Genomic DNA, 16,694 nt, shown 5'->3' with positions numbered 1-16,694 from the left:
CTGGGCTATGCCTCTCTCTTGCCAGTCACTTCTGTCTAAAATGTTTCCTTCTCTAGTTCCCATACTTTTTTCCATTTTCTGCCAAATATCAAGAATATTTCTTTCTCTCTTCCTTTTTCCCTTCTACTTTAGCAGAATGGCATACTCTAATAATTATTTAATTACTAAACTGTAATAACCAAATGATTTAATGGCATAATCACTAAGCAGCAATTATTTAATTACCAATGTTGTGTGTTTTGTTTTTTCTTCTCTGAGGTTCCCAAGTACCCTGGAAGCATCTTAAGGCTAAAGGTAATAGTGAAAATGAACAGAACATTTTCCAGACTAAATACACTAGTCAAATCTTTAGAGCTTAAGCTCACAAGAAGAACAGTTCAGTTATTCTTCTGAAATATATTTGAGAGAGAATTTACACTAAGTATAGGATGTGTGAAGACAGCTATGGCAGATATCACCAACAGTAAGTTGTGAGAAGTATGGGCTGTAAAAGCTGGTAAAGTGCTGGTAGGCTGGTTACATTTGGTTAAGTACTTTCCCATTATCTTCGAAATTCACCACAAACATTTTCACATTCTACTCAAGGCAAAACCCACTTTTTTTTCTTTTAAATTAGGGTAGAATAGACAGCAAAACTGAGGAGAAAATCTAAACTCAGAAGCAGTCTTAGATGCTGGCCAGGGTGAGAGAGCACTATAGACAAAAAGGCCTGGGAAAAATGAGACTTCATCACCTTTTGATTCAGAGATTTTCATATGCAAATCCTGAGGTGAGCGGAAACACAACTCTTTGGTACTGTGCTCCAGGACTGTTTTCTCTAGTGATGGTGGCTTCACTGCCAGTTAAGGCCTTGCCTAGCAGTTTTGCTGAAATTAACAGGAATATTTTATTCAGTAAAAGTCTGGAACAGTGGATTGTATATTTGGTATTTAACCCACTGGGTAAATAACTATGGAGAACCACTATGAACCTCCAGTGTGAACAGTATTCAGCTTAGTATTTTATGCAACACCGATTCCAACAACATACTCGTGTTATATTCTCAGTAGTTCGTATTTAATGTTAACTCTGGGCAGAGTTTCCTCTAGCTTTTGTCTGGCCACATGGCTTTGTGGTTACTGGTGCTTGTGATCGAGTCTAACGCAAGGGAAGGGCCTGACCGCCTGTCCCGGCCTAGCCGCTGCCCCCGAGTTCGCTCGCTGGGCAAGCGTGCCCTACTTACGGGGCACCGCTGAGGTGAACGCCGCTCGCGGGTGCGCTCCCGTCCATGGCGGCGGCAGGCGGGCCGGGCTGGGCCAGGCCGAGCCGCTGGGGCCGCAAACGACGGCGCCGACGGCTACGGGGCCCCGAGGCGGGAGGCGCGCGCCAGGCCGCCCGCCGCGGGGTGTGAGGCCCGGCACATGGCGCGTGGCCCCGCCCCCGCGCGGCCCCGGCCCGGCCCCGCCCCGCGGCTGCCGGGAAGCAGGCGCTGCTCTGGGGCTGACCCGCGCTACCCGTCAGGCAGCGCGCCGGGCGCCGCGCGGCCACCCCCGCCTCCCTCGCCCGCCCTCCGCCCCCGGCCGCGCTGAGGTGGGGCGGTGCGGCCCGGCGATGTGAGGCGGCTCCGCCAGCGCGGCCGCTCCCCATCCCCCAGCCAGCCAGGCAGCGGGGCGGCCTGCCGCGGCCTCTCCGGACGCGCAGCACGGTAAGCTAGGCCGCTCCTTCCCCTCCGCCCTCCGTGCTGGGGCGGCCTGCTGCCTCCCCGGGCGGAGGGAGCCGCAGCGCGGCGGCGGGCGGGCCGCGGGGGGATTGTCGCCTGTGAGACCGCCATCTTAGGTCGGAGCGCGGCCTTGCAGCCCCCTCGCGTGTGTGGAGAGGGGACCCCGCGCCGCGAGGGCTTGTTCGGGCCGCCTGGCGGGCCCAGTTGGGAGGCAGGGGCCTGACCGCTGGGCTGCCTCGGGCGGGACTCGCTCCGTGCTGCCTTCGCTGGCCAGGGCCTGGCAGCGGCCAGGGCCTCCGGCCATGAGCGGCGGGTGCGGGGCCTCCTCCCCTCCCGGCGGGCCGCGGTGTGCGGGCCTCGTCCAAACCCGAGCCTGCAGCCTCCGTCGAGTCCTTGCGGTGACCCGGCCCCGGGGAGGCGGGACGCAGGGCGGTCAGGCTGCGCCACAGACGGCGGCGCCAGAGGCGCTGCGGGCGGAGCGGCGGCTGCTCAGCTGCCCTCGGGCACTTGGCTCCTTCCCGCGGCCTCGCACCCGCCGCAGCGCGGGGGTGTGAACTTGTGACTGAATTGCTAAGGCAATATTGCCCTTCCCTAGGCGGAGCTTATTCCATCTCGTGGCGGAGAGGGTAGCGTTGGCTCTTTGGTTTGGTTTTGAGGGAAAGTTTGTTTATACTTCGGCTTTTTAAAACTTTCCATTTCAGCTCGATCATCATTTCTTTGGTGCTGAAACCAGTGCAACAGTCAATAAAAATACAGTTGCTCACAGACTCGATGAAGCTGTGGGTTATGCGCTTTTCTGCAACTAACATGATGAAAAGTTATGTCCTGTATGGGAAGTCATCTGAAAAATACAATGTGGGTGCTTGCCGCATAATCTGTGTTGTAAATAATGTAAATTCTCTGATCATTCGAAGTGCAGCTATTAAACTGCAGAAGAAAAATCTCTTTGAATAATGAACTTATGGTATGGAAAGATGACAAAAAAGGCTAGTCTGAGAACTTTCTGGTTAATGTAGGTGTCCTCACTCTTCAAGCTCACTACCATTTTCATACTAGTGATTTGGTTTCAGTTATTGTGACCCAATGCAAAGCAGTATTGCATATTGGAAGACTTACTTGACCTTAAGAGTGGAACAGATGAGTTGCATCTAAAGTACTACATGGTTTTTCAGTAACTCTAAAGCTTATTATGGCTGCATTTGCCATGATTTTCTGTAGTACTGATTTCTGTGTATCCTTAAGTTGCACTTCTACAGATCACTTCCTGCTGTTTTCACTACAGCTGTTACACTCTTGTTACATTTACTAATGTTTGTATCTTTTTTTGTTGTTTCTGTGGGAATGCTTTTAAATCCTAACAGTAAAAATAGTCTGTAAATACAACTGGCTTTTAATAAAGTTAGGTATCTTTAAACGTAATTGCCATGGTAAAGATGTCCCAACTAGTTCTTTTAAAACACATTTTGTCAGAAGCTTATTGCTCTTTTGTGCAATGAATTCATTTTTTTGTTCTGTCATGTATCAAGATTTTCGTTCATTGCTTGTCTAGTAACTATAATAGAGTTCCATGGACTTCTGTCTTTGCAGGTTGTTGATTATCTCTGCCTGTGCAATGAACTTTCATGACTAGCCTTATTTTTTGCTGGGCAGTTGCCTTTTAAAGCAATATCGTGATATACCTGATGATATTTTTTAAATGTTTTAAAGAACTTGTTCACATTTTTGAGAATTTCAGCTTACGACAATGATTTAAATGCTTTCTTTGGTTATATATACATAGCATATCATTGGAGTTTTGGACCTCTCAGCTGCATTGACTACCTTTAAGGAGATGTGTGTGTGAATGTATATATATGTTTATACATATGAAAAAATGAGGGAAATAAGGTCTGTTGTCAATAGGTTTACCTTTCTTATACTGGCATCTGTGCCTCCACTGGAAAATATCTGGGAAGAGTGGGGAAAGGATTCGCTGTTTGTTTTGGGTTTAAGAGCAACCACTAGCAGGATTCCTGGAATGCATTTTCTACATTAGTGTAGTTAAAGAAGCTGAAAACTTGGAAGCTAGTTGTACTCTAAAAATGGAAGTAGATGTTTCCTTTGGCAATGGAGACAATTTGAGCAGTTCCTGCACACCTCCTGTAATCAAATCTATTCCCCTGTACTGCAGCTTTGATTGCTCAGGCCACGGATTTTTTTTGACCTTTCGGTTGTGCTGGTGAAACTGTTAGTGGGCCAGGTTATTTTTAATCTGAACTGGTTCACGTCACAATTCCATGAAAAGTTGTACTAGCACAACTGAGGGAGCAGCGCAAGACCAGGATGGGAACTCATTAGGCTGACTTTGTTGCCAGAAAAAAAAGTCAGTGAAATCTTGGCTTCAAATCATAGCATTGAGATTAAAAAATTAGATTAAAACATCTGAAATAGTCTTGATACTTGCCTTTTAAAAGCTGCCATAGATTTTGAGTCACCTTTTGAGAATACCTTAGCACATTCATTCTGATTAATAAAATGAAGTGTCCATAAGAGATGCCACCAGTTGGTGTAACTTTCTAATAGTTCCTGCCTGTGTTATTAAATTACTTTTAACTGCATATTAAAAAAACAGCTGCATTATAGTGTAGCTGCGATTATCACATACATCTTGCTAGAATTCTGCTAATTTATAGATTGCTTGTGTCTATTTTGTGTTATTAATATAAGTTGCATGTGCTCTCATTTGCATTCTCTGAGCACATTTTATAATTGATTACTGTGGGGTTTTTCTTTTTTTAGTTTAAGAAAACCCCTCATATTTGTGTTGTTCCGTGAGAAAAGTCTCTGAAAATAGTTTTTCATTTTGCCTTGAAGTCTAACAAACTCTGCTTCTGTGTTAGTAAGGGTGTTCTAAACGATGTCCTTTTACAGAGGAGAGTCAGACTTTAGTTTCTTTCCAAGGCTCAGCACTTGACCTCTGTTTAGTGGAAACAAGTTTCATACTCTTCCTCTTTTCCTGTGACAAGAATCTAGTTTAGTGTCTTATTCATTTATTTTCTGCCACCATGTTTAACTTCAACATGCTAGAATGATGGAAGGAGGAAGGAAAGAAGTCTGGCTTTGCAACTTTACATTATCCCCAAGACTTCACATGTAACACCAGCAGCCCTGTTCTCATGCACTTCAGTGCAAGCAGGGACGTGATTCTGTCTGCTCCCCTGTGACAGGTTATGACAGACTAAATATTTCTACGGTTCATCACCAAATCTAGCAGCTCGTTATTCCTGAAATTGTCTTCTCTTATTAGATATTAGTTTCCTGCTGTGTATGTGTATTTCTGTGATAGTGAGGGGTATTTTTAGTTTTGCATAATTATACTTTCAAAAATGAAGTTTGACCCAATGTTTAATATATATTTTGCTCGTGAAATATTTTTGGAAAAGAGGAGGTTGTGGGACATTGTACAGAGAAATGTGTTGAATAAACACCCTCTTCATCTTGCAAGATAAATTGTTTAGTACAATAAATATCAGTTTATGATTATGAATCTAATCTTGATTTTGTCACCTTGTGTGTCAGGTTTGCTAATCTTTAAGGACATAATCATACACATTTGTGCTGGTCTGATGCTGTGGCTATTAGGAGTTAAACTATCAAGAGAACTATCAGTGCATAATAGTGACAAGTCGGGCTTCCTTAAGTAGTTTGCTTTGTCAGGTAAGTGTTTCATCAGCACCAGAATTAGAGAAGTATTGGTAATGGTTTTTGTTTTTTACTGTCTAGTCTCAAGATGGCAGAATTATTTATGGAATGTGAAGAAGAGGAGCTAGAACCATGGCAAAAGAGAGTGAAAGAAGTGGAGGAGGATGATGATGATGAGCCAATCTTTGTTGGGGAAATCTCAAGCTCAAAACCAGCTAGTACATGTAAGATAACATTTTCTATAATTTAAAACAGATATTTGAAGGTGTAAAACTTTAAACATACTTTGAAAATATAGAATTTTTAACAGTAAGACATAAGAAATTCTACATCTTAAAGCTGTTCCATAGTTGTCATACTGAAAATTTGAATTCTTAAGGAATTATGTCATAAAACCCAGGCTATGCACAGCTTCGTCTACCTAAAACCTCTGAAGTCAAAACAAGGACGTTTGAAGGTTTTAGCATTAAAAATCCAATCTGTGCAGTGCTGAAACTATGCATGCAATTGCTCTTAATATAGTTGATATTTAGTTAGATACTTGGAAGTTGTCTCCCTACTAAAAGAATATGCATTAATTTAAGTCTTCATGTTACGGTCTTTCTTTTTTTCTCCACCCCACATTTCCTGTCTTGGTGGACAGTCTTAATTGGTTGGAAATTATTCTCACAAACCCAAGTTAACTGAGTATCTATAAATGCACGATCAAGAAAAGTGAATAATGTGAAAATAGTAGAAGCCTCTGTTAAGTAAGAGATTTTTTTAAAATTAATTCATTAGTACCCTGTAAAATAAAGAGTTTTTTTTCATCAAGTTCTGTAGTTTTTTCCTAATGCAGGCAGTGCAGGGAGTGAGGTTAGGTGGTTGTGATGACAGCAGATGTGTAAGGATTCCATGTTTGTCCTGTGCTTGGGCTTTAGCAGGTAAGTAACGGAGAACATTATTTTTATTACTGAAATTAATTTTTGCAATGAAACTTTTTGATTTCTTTGTTCAGCATCTTGCAGTGAATTGTTAAGAGGTTTGACCTAAGGTTTCTCGAACTACCAAATACACAAGATTTTGCCTGGTGAGGTTTAGTGCTTTCAGTCTCTGTCTCATCTCTGTTATGCTTGTATCCAAGATTTCCATAGTCTTCTGACTTTCCATGGTTTTCTGAAGGTGTGTAGTTTGCAGTGAAGGATCTCAAGGCAAAATGTTGAGCTGGGTTCTCTGTCACACTGCTGAATGGACTTTGTAGCTATTATTAGCTGTTCATTTTAGTTCACAATACTTTCATCTTGCATCTGAACTCTATATTTGTTACTCACTGGGACAGTAAATCTAGTGCTTCTTACACCAGCCTAAAGAAGTGAAAAATTGTGGTTTAAATCTTTAAGAATTACTGAAGCTACTCCTAAAGTTCTCTCACCTGACAATAGTTCTTAAGCGCTAGTGTTTTTGAATAGTTAAAAAGTATTCTAGATCCTCTTGAAAATTTGAAGAATATTTTGAAATTACTCTTAAGTTTCTTGCCATTACAAACTTCTAGGAGGACTGAAAAATAGCTTTACTGTTTTCTGGAAGGTCCACAGACTTCTGGGTTGCTTTTGGTCATTGGCAATAGATCATGACATAGAACAACTATTAAGGCACTAGGCATATGTTAGAACAACAAATATGCCAAATTTCATTGCAGTTGTTGCAGTAGTATCTAGACTTTTTGTAGTCATAGAAGATAGAAATAGTTCAGGTGAAAACTATAATTTTGATATGATTCAGCAACTTCAAGAAATTTGGTAAAAGATGAAGACTTAACAATGTATGCATCTTGTTCTAGTGCTGTCCATACTCGCTCCTGACACAAGTAAAATCGTTTATGGTATAACTTTTTACTTTATCTCTTTTCCTTCCTTTTTCCCAACTTTTCTCTTTGTAATCTTCTACTTCACTATCAAAAACAGCTATGGAAGAATGACCTCAGTTCTTCTCTGGCTTGTAAGTAGTACTACCTGGCAGTAGTCAGGCTTCAGTTTGTTATTGCTGATAGGCAAGGCACAGTGAACTTGACTTTCCTTATCACCATTGTTTAGTTTTTACCTGAGAAAATTCCTGTCTGATCAGATGGAAAATTAGATGACAAATAGAGACTCACATGTAGTTCTCTATTTTTCTGAAAGGTACGTTTTCTGCAATACATAGCAGAGCAGGTTTTTTAACCTTTTCCTAACAATGCAATTACCAGTTTTTATACAGGCTGGTGTGGAAAACATGATGAAAATAGTTAAGAAAACCACCTTCGACCTGCTGGCACAGTATCATATACAATAAAGCGCATCTTCTGATGTACTGGAGGATTAGTTTGACTGGGATTAAAAGTATTTCACCCTTTGTGCCCTTTACCATTTCCTGCAACTGCTAATTTTTCCTACAGTTACTGCTAATTTTTCTTGCTTCCTTTTTCATAGTGATACAAACCTGTAATTTGTTGCTACTTTAAAATGTTGTTCTGCATGTTAGCTTTCTTATACTTCAGTGGTGCTTTATCTGAATAAGACAACACTTTGATGGGGCAGGGGAAGGGGCATATCAAGTCTTTGATGAATCAGTTGAGTCATGTAAATCTACTTTATAATTTCAAATAACTGACTTCTTAAATGTTATTTTTAAAAACAATAAAATCCACCTTTGTGTTTTAGGGTATGAATTGAGTGTGCACATTGGACTGTCTGAAGCTGAACTTGCTTTGTGAGACATAACTTTTAGGATAGGTTGTTGTGTTTTGTTTTTTTTTTTGTAGGTAGATTAAGGCTTTAGTTTCATTTCACTCTGGAATTCCAATGTGAGGTATAGATTTATTAAAAAACACACAAAAGTATATGTTCAGCTCAATTCTGAATTAAGTTAATCCTTACTCATAGTTAGTATTGTGTTGGAGGAAAAATAATATTGCTATTACAGGACGAAATTTTGTCATATCTTAAAAAATGCAGACCTGTTTGGATCTGTTGGTTGCAGCTGCTTTTTTATTAGCATGATCTAAATGCAGGTGACAGGTTGAAAGCTGTGATCTTCTGAGCTCTACTGCTACTAGATTTATTTATCAACCTGAGTAGTGTAAACTAATGAGCCATTGCTGGTGGAAACAGCCTTAAGGTTGTCAAACACCATGTGTAGATACGCTAAGATCTATTGTTTGAGATCCTGATGTAATTTGACCCTAGTTCAAAACTTTAAACCTTGTTTGTTAGGTATTGGACGATCAATCTAATTTCATATGCATATTTTCACATGTCAGAGCAAGAACTTGACAGCAACATTAACTGAATTGCGAGTCTGGTGTTAGAAAAATATTTTGATTCTATGAATATTTTTGTAACATTCTGGAATGATCAAAAAACCCAGACTAAGATATAAAAAGTCAGGGACTGTTGGTGGCATTAGTTAGGGAGTAAACATCAAATCTAAGAGATTACATGTGTTTCTAGTGAGCTAGAGCTCTGGTCACAGACTGTCACGTAGGATATATAAGAAAAATCAGTCCTCTTGTAATGCAATTCCAACACAACTCCTTTCATTGCTCGTCTGTTGTTTTGTTTTTTTTTTTCTTTCACATGGGAAAGTGGAGATCGTGAAGTCTAAAAACAAGTTTGTAAGTTCTGTATTTTCCAGTAACACAGAGTAAAATTGTGTAGTTACTAGTTTAGAGAAAATGCTTCCTTTAGTGTAGAGCAATTATTATATTTGGGGAACTTATTATGTGCATGAGAAACAGAAGTGAATAGATGCATTATATCAGCAAAGCTAAGTATTAAATGCTGTTTTTTTTGTTTGTACTCTTATTTGTGTGTTCACCTATCTGCAATAAAATAAAAACTGAGATTCTTGGATTAAATAGTTTAGCCTAAGAGAAGCAGAATAATGTATCTTAATTTGTACATATAACGCTTTGTTTTTCCAGGTATTTATTTAAGAAATAATATTCTAATTTGTAAGTCAAATCCTCATTGGCTTAATTAGTGGATATGAATGCAACTTTTAATTTGAAAAGCAATTAAGCTATTAATTTAACTGCAATTAAGATAAATGTAACTTTTGACAGATATATTGAACAGAGTCAACCTCAGCTCATCACGAAGGGGGATACAGAATGGTGCACCCAGTAGAGGTACTTTATTGTCCTAATATGGTAATTAAAACCAAAAAATCCACAACACTTATGAAACATCTGACTGCAAAATTATATAAAGATAACTTTGGAATCCTTTGCAACAGGTACAGTTACTTCATTCAAGACTGAAAGTCACCATTACGCGACACCTGCCTCCAGCCCTAGTGCCATGCCTGTTTCATCAGTCTTTCATTCTGTATCCAGACTTACATCTAGCTCTGTAGCGGTTCAGCCATTGTCTGTACCAGTGAATGTTTCAGGAACTTCACAAACACTGCAGAGACCAGTGGCTGGATGTTTATCAACACAGCAGATGCCTGGGTCAAGTTCTGGAATATCGCAGCCTGTTAGCAGACCTGTAACCGTTCCAGCGACGGCACAGCCACTATCAAGAAATATCACAGTTCCTGTAGCGGCCCAACCTATATCCAGGCCAGTGACTACTGTAACAGCACAGCCTGTGATGCTCAATCAGGTAAATTTTTATTACCTTGAACTGTAAAATACTCAAGTGCAATTGCTTTTGAATAATGAATGAGGAACATAATGACTCAGTCTAGTAATTTGAAGACCCAGACTAGATTATATACTGGCATTATATAAACAGTAAAGATTATAGGATCATAAGACTGCACTGGCAAATTAAAAAATATATTTGAAAATACTGATTTGCAAGAGTCAGAGATGATAGTTTTAGTAACAGTGGAATTGCATTAAATGAAAATCTTAGGCATAAGAGAAATCAGTACTGTTTAGGTTACTTTGGGTTGTGTGGAGAAATAGTGGAAAATCTTATTCACTGAATTTTACAGATTTCTCTGCTCCAAGATGAATCTTCCGTATTGATAATTTCATTTTTAAGTACCTTGTATTTGGTGTTTAAGGTAACTGTGGTTTTCCCACCTGATTTTTACAATGCATCTTTTGGGATTTTTGTTTCTTAAGAAAATGCCATATTGGTAGTTCCTTAGATGTTTTTGCTCTTTGATTCATGTGTCAGTTGTAATGAAGCAGTAGTGTGGCAAGGAGGACTTCAATAACAAGACGTTGCAGGGTCAGTAGATTAAACAATTCTGCAACATACGTGTTTTGTTTGAAAAGCCCAGGTGAATTATGCACATAGATCATGTATCATAGATCTTCCTGGATTGCCGCAGAACCTCAAAATGATAACGTTAGGGACTCAGGTTAGATGCTGGTTTTGTTGTCTTGGCTCTTGGACATCTGTGAGAGAGATAAAGTGAAGGTTAAAATTTCATATCTGTATAAGGTACCATGATACCTTGACTGAAAATCATTTAAGCTGCAACTCTTGAGACAATGTGCCTATAATACTAGCTGTTGTCGGGTTAAAATGAAGCCTGACAGTAGACACCATCCCCACAAAAATATACACCTGCAGTTGTCCTAGCTGTCAGTCTTATGGTATAAATAAAAATCATGCAGCCTGATGTATTCTACATTTGCTTAACGGGGTGTTGGTCTGAATGAACATAGTTAATAAGGCCATTATAACATGAGAATTAGGTGTTCTTCTTAAGACTTGTGGCTAAATCAGTGCTGATGAGGGGTTGTATTTTAAGAAAAAATGCAATGGAGTTGTTGCCTGTCAGCTGGGTAGATGAATCTCTGGCAAATTCAGTAAGAAACAACTTGTACTTTCCAATTTTGAATCTTCAGCAGTTGATTGATAACTTGCAGAGAAAAATTGTGGGCATGTCTGGTGAAGCAGGTTAGCTCAATTGTCTGTCACTGTATCTCAGAAAGTCTAAAAAAAGATACAATCAAAAGTCCAGATATAGGTGGGATATTTGGGCAGATACTTAACTTTGAAATTAAAATTCTGTGACATGAAGATGACTGTAAGGTACAACTAGACACTGTAGCATGACTCCTGTTTGACTGAACATCCCTCAGAGTGACTTTGCATTCTTGATCTGGTGCAATATTTTTTAATCTCAGGATGTCAAAGTTTGGGTTTTTTTTTCCTGTGGGAACTGCTTGCTTTTGATCATTACCTGGGTCGAAACACAAATTTCCTGACGTGTGTCTATAATTTACCTTTTGTCAGTATCTGGTATTCCAGTTTTATCATTGAAATATCCGTTTCCAAATATAGGCTTGATTCATTGACTTCCTGCAAAAGTCTAGGTTTTGTGTTGTTACCACACTACATTAATGCAGTTCCAAAAATTCTGAGGTGAATTTGGCTTCAGTCATACTGTTTACAGGAATTCTAATTTTGTCAGAGCTGCTGTTGTCATATATGATAGCATAGTGCTATCTTCTTCTTTATGGAAGAATTTGTACTTACTGGTGAAGTTTTTGTATTATTCAGGGTTCAGAATGCTCTCCAGTACGGGTAGTACTTCAGGTCATGTAGCTATTACTCATAACAAATAGAGCAGAGAAATCTGCTAACTATTTCCACAACTACTCTTGAATGTCTATGTTTGATTTGGTTAGATTGCATTAGGTCACTCACCAAAAGAAAGAATGGCTCTTCATTATAATTAAGGTCATGCAGGGTCTTCATTTAAGAGAAGTACAACAAAAAGACAGAATAAGGAGAAGCATCTTCCTTTTTGTTCAAATATTTTCTGGTACTTAGGAGTCCTAAAATAGATTATCATATCTGTACATGGACTTGTGGACTTGTTTAGACTCTTTTCCATTAAGTTCAGTCAACATGGTGGTAGTTAAAAGTGTGGTAACTTCCACAGGGATGGGCGTAGCACAGTTGCGAATGGGAAGCATTTTGTGAGCTTGATCTTTACAGCAAGAAGTATTCTGGCCTTTGTCTCATGGATATACTGATGACAAAATCTGTGTATTGTGTTTTTGGGTATTTTTTGTTTCACAGTACAGCTTGATGAAGTGTAACCAGTTGAATTATTTCAGAGTAGAACGATCAAGTGCCAATATTTCGCTGTTCATACCTTAACGCTGAAATTAAACCTAACTACATAATAACGTTTTTCTTAGTTCCTTATTGTTATTGCTAAAAATATTTCACTTTCCAGATTGTTTGTGTTAGGATGAATGGATAATTAAGATTTCAGCATTATAGATGTGTCTTGGAAAGCATATTTCTCCTACCTTACCCCCCAACTTTGAGTATCTGTAAAGAGAACTAAATTTCATGTTTCTTTTTTCTCCAAATTTTACCTATTGAGTGACCAGTGAAGGTGTTAAGTTTTAACAGTTTTCAGTGTCGGAGCCAAGAAATGTGGACTATTTCATTTTTTGGGTTATGTGTAGTACCGAAGTGCAAACCTTTGAAACTGAAGGGTAAGAGGATACCTGTACTTGATGATGCTCAAAACTTAGTGTAACAAGCCGCTAATAAATGTGAACTGACTTTTAGGTTAGCTGTGCTTTGAAAAGAGCATTAAATTCTATTATTTCTAGAAGTCCTTACGAAATTACTCTACAAAAAAGAAAAAAAAATGCTTATTTGATATAATGAATCTGAGTGCCATTCCTGGTCAACGTGATATAGATACACTTGTACTTTCATTAAAGCTTGACTACTTAGTATAATTTGATTGATTTAATACCATCTTGCTTTGAGAAGCTTCTGCTTGCTGCCAATTTGTGCTTTTGAATTCTATTTTCTGGTCTTTTAAATGCGGCTAGCTGTCACTCGAGAGTAATGGGCAAATGCTTGACTTTGGGTTGAAGGAGAAAGTATTAGAAGCTTTTGAAAAACAATTCAAGTATAATTTGAAACATCATCAGACTTTTGCACAAAACCAGTTACAATTGGCAATTCAAACAGGTTTAGTAATATTTCAGAAAACGGACTTTCCCAGGTCTTATGGTAATTTTTACTATTCTGATATACAGTTATGGATAAATTAACAACCACTGGTAAGAGTTGCAAACTTAGCAAAATGTCAAAAAGAAACTGTTTTGGGGAGATTGTAATTAACTTGATTTACAGCTGAGTACTTATGAGTACTTTTAAGCAATCATATGATTTTAAATTAAACCCTTGGAAAGCCTGCAAGTTAAAAAAAAAAAAAAAGTTAAACCTCAAATTTCTTTTCCTTCTTGAAAATATCTTATTAGGATTATATTATGGATTCTCCACCAGCTGCACCTGATAATACATCTGGTATACTGTTTGGTGTGAGACAGGATGTCGGAGTTCCACAGTACCAGACTGGGCCAGCAGTGATTGTAACAGGTGAGTATAACAGTAGTAGTTGAGAAGAGAAAGAAACAGCCTAATGTCATTTAACTCTAGTGCAGATCTTTGGGTTATAACTTTAAATAGGCTTTCTAGGACATAGTATAGCTACTTTTTTCTTCCCCGGTATATAACTCTGTGTAATGTTTAATGAAATAAACTTTGGAGTTTTGTGTTGTCAGACTTTGCTTTTCAGCACATTAGACTGACTCTAATGTCAACTGTTATTTTCTTATAATGCACATTTAGATGGAACAAAATATTGCCAGATCCACTGTAATTTTTTTTGACCGATAAAGGCTCTTTTTCAGTATATCCAGCACCCTTTGATTAGCACGAACAGGAATGGCTGTTAATAAGGGAGGGGCCGTGAACAGTACCATAAGAACTTCCTCAGTCTGCTGAGTGGCTTCCCTGTGATTATGATCTTATTTTTTGACTGCTATATAGAGGAGTTGGAGTGGATGTGCTCAGAAGGATCCTGTCTGAAAAAGAGGGGAAGAGGAGAAAGTATGTAGTTTGACAACCAAAATATATGTATATATTTTAACTAGCTAAATAGTGTTTCAGCTGAAGCTATCTAACCTACTTAAAAACAAATGCCTTTTTTGTGTTACAGCAGATGAGCAGGTTTGAAGTGTGCAGTGTATTCAGTCTTAAACAGGCTGTGACTTGGGACTTCCCTTATTTTGTGAAGGATTGCACTATTGTAATAACTGACTAGAACCTTGTAATTCAGTCTGTAAGTTACAGATGACAGTCACTTCTGATTGTTCCATGAGGTTGCAGGTTCTGTACAATGAAAGGCTTGACCAGTCATACCAATGAGTTATGTAGAGCAGAGTGACTGCTAGTTTATTCTGCTTGATGTGATGATTTTGCATCTCTAGTGTAGGCATTCACTCCAGATACTTATCAATGAAGGGTTCATAGCATATTTCCTTGCATGTGTCCAACTGTTCTGTGATCTCATTTTTGTCTTACTGGGTTAAATAGCTTTTTGTGAAGTAAGCAAAGGTTTTATTTCCTGCAAATGGTTCAGTATTTCAGCCCTTGTTCTTCAAAGAACAGGTAATAAAGTTTAATTGCTTATGGGTTTGTGGTTTTGTTTTGTTTTAATTTAGGAGAACTGCTTGTATATTTAAAATTACTTGTTATAGTCTCTTACCCAGCAAAATTAAATACTTAAAAGCATCAAGGATTGTAATTCCAAGTGTCTTAAATATACTATACTGAGCCTATGTTTATTTCTGTAAAATGGCAATAGCATTTAGATAATAAAAGATTTATAATTGTGGGTTGAAACACAAGTGTCTTTATGATTCAGAAGGCAAATTTAAGGTACACTTCACAACAAGGAAGTGTCTGTGTATTTTGTGTTTTTGCTTGCATGGGGATGTCACATAATGCACTTATGTTCATGTTGTTATGTGCCAGAGCCTACTTGCCTGTGTTGGTGCTCTGCGTCCTCTAATTCATGTGCAGCACTGTGGGCACAAAACATTCTGAAATATGGTATTTAAAAGCAGAAGCCCTTTGGGAACTGGCCTGTGATACTCTGCAGGACAACTTAGCTTCTGTACATGGATCATTAAAGACATTTTTTTTAGATTAATATAGCATGAATATATATTTCTGAAGTCTAAGCAGGGAAATGACAAAGCTGCTAATGGATGCTAAATTTTGTTAGCCATTTTGTTAGGCTGCTAAATAGGTGTTAGTGTTAAGGAAAAAAACATTGATAACCCTTATCTGCAGGTTGGATGAGCATTGAGGGTGTATGCAGAACTGTAGTTTGCTTTCTGAGAACATTTTGGGATCATTCTCCCACAAACTATACCCACTTGGAGGAATCAGAAGAGGCTATAACCAACAGAAGAACTCTTCTGTGATATTTAGGAGATGACTGGACTGTGTATGTGCATTTGTAGCAGTAGAATGATGGAAGATGTTGGTGAGGGACAATGCACTAGAGGCCTGAAATAATGTGGCTTTCATGTCCCTATTCTGTTAATTTGATCAGACTGTTACCATGGTACATTTAATGTTTTTATTCTAGGTCACCATTTTTATTGTCTTTTGCCATCATTTATGAAATCAGGCCTAGCAGGCACAAATGCACGTAAGTGTTAAGGCTTTTACAGTAGTGTTGTAATGTGTGTTTAGAAAGCTGTCAGCAAAATGATCCTTCATCCAGGTTGTTCCAAATAGAGGGTGTTGCAGAAACCAGCTGCTTAGTTTAACTTTATTACTGTGAACTCACCTGGTCTCAGATTAGTGTGGGTCAAGATGTGAAAAGTAGGCCGAATAAATTCAGGTGCTCATAGTATGATTTGCTGGATTTCAGGTATGGGGCTGTATCTTTTTGCATTTACCCTGTCCTTCTGCAATGGCCTTAGACTATTCAGTCTGAGTTGGATATTATTTTCTTGACTTCTGTATGGCTTATTCTTTTAGGGAAATCTTAACTGCTTACCTATCCATTAAAGTTTAGGTGTGAATAATGTGTTATTAATGTACTGTGGGGGAAAAAAAAAGATAGGTTCTTTAAATTAAACCACCCTAGGAGTGAATGAGAGGTTTTGTATCTAGGCATCCTGCTACTTTTGAGGGCAACAGTGTAACTCAGAAAAAAAGCCAGCCCTAATGAGGTTGGTGCTGGAAGCCGTTTCAATGTTTCACATACAGTTAACTCTCCAAAAGTAACACCATCATAAATTAAAAGGTAGGGTAGATCAAATGGTCTAGCTGTCAATCCATGTATCTGTTTCATGGAAAAAGCTAGCACTTGTAATGTTTAAGTTGGTCAGCATTATTAAGCCTGTTAAGGCAGTGTACATAAGTAAAATCTGTTCTTATGCCTAAGAAAACCTCTCTATGCAAGGATTTATATGCTTTTACAAATTAATACACTCTAGGTTACTACCTATACAAATTTTAGACTTCTATTGTTTAGTAGGTATGTTTGA

At 38.8% G+C, this 16,694-nt stretch overlaps 1 protein-coding gene across 13 annotated transcripts in view; it reads left to right on the top strand.

Annotated features, from left to right (window-relative positions):
- The first annotated feature begins 1,464 nt into the window (after positions 1-1,464).
- Positions 1,465-16,694, top strand: part of ZNF280D (zinc finger protein 280D) — a 42,821-nt gene continuing 27,591 nt past the window's right edge. For 2 of the 13 annotated variants that reach the window (XR_010475462.1, XM_065076954.1), the window contains exons 1-6: positions 1,465-1,684; positions 5,462-5,604; positions 9,462-9,527; positions 9,635-10,005; positions 13,605-13,722; positions 15,785-15,847. Coding sequence is in view for 11 of the 13 variants with exons in the window: in XM_065076954.1 (XP_064933026.1) it covers positions 5,469-5,604; positions 9,462-9,527; positions 9,635-10,005; positions 13,605-13,722; positions 15,785-15,847 (754 nt within the window). In the remaining 2 variants the exon portion in view is untranslated. Of the gene's footprint in view, positions 1,685-5,461; positions 9,549-9,609; positions 10,006-13,604; positions 13,723-15,784; positions 15,848-16,694 lie in introns of those variants that run through there. The other 11 variants (XR_010475463.1, XM_065076958.1, XM_065076955.1 and 8 more) reach the window with 10 other exon arrangements.

The sequence above is a fragment of the Columba livia genome, chromosome 11 (assembly GCF_036013475.1).
Source record: "Columba livia isolate bColLiv1 breed racing homer chromosome 11, bColLiv1.pat.W.v2, whole genome shotgun sequence".
In the NCBI taxonomy this organism is placed as follows: Eukaryota; Metazoa; Chordata; class Aves; order Columbiformes; family Columbidae; genus Columba; species Columba livia.
The sequence above is the reverse complement of the archived record's forward strand: the minus strand, read 5'-3'. Positions and strand labels throughout refer to the sequence as shown.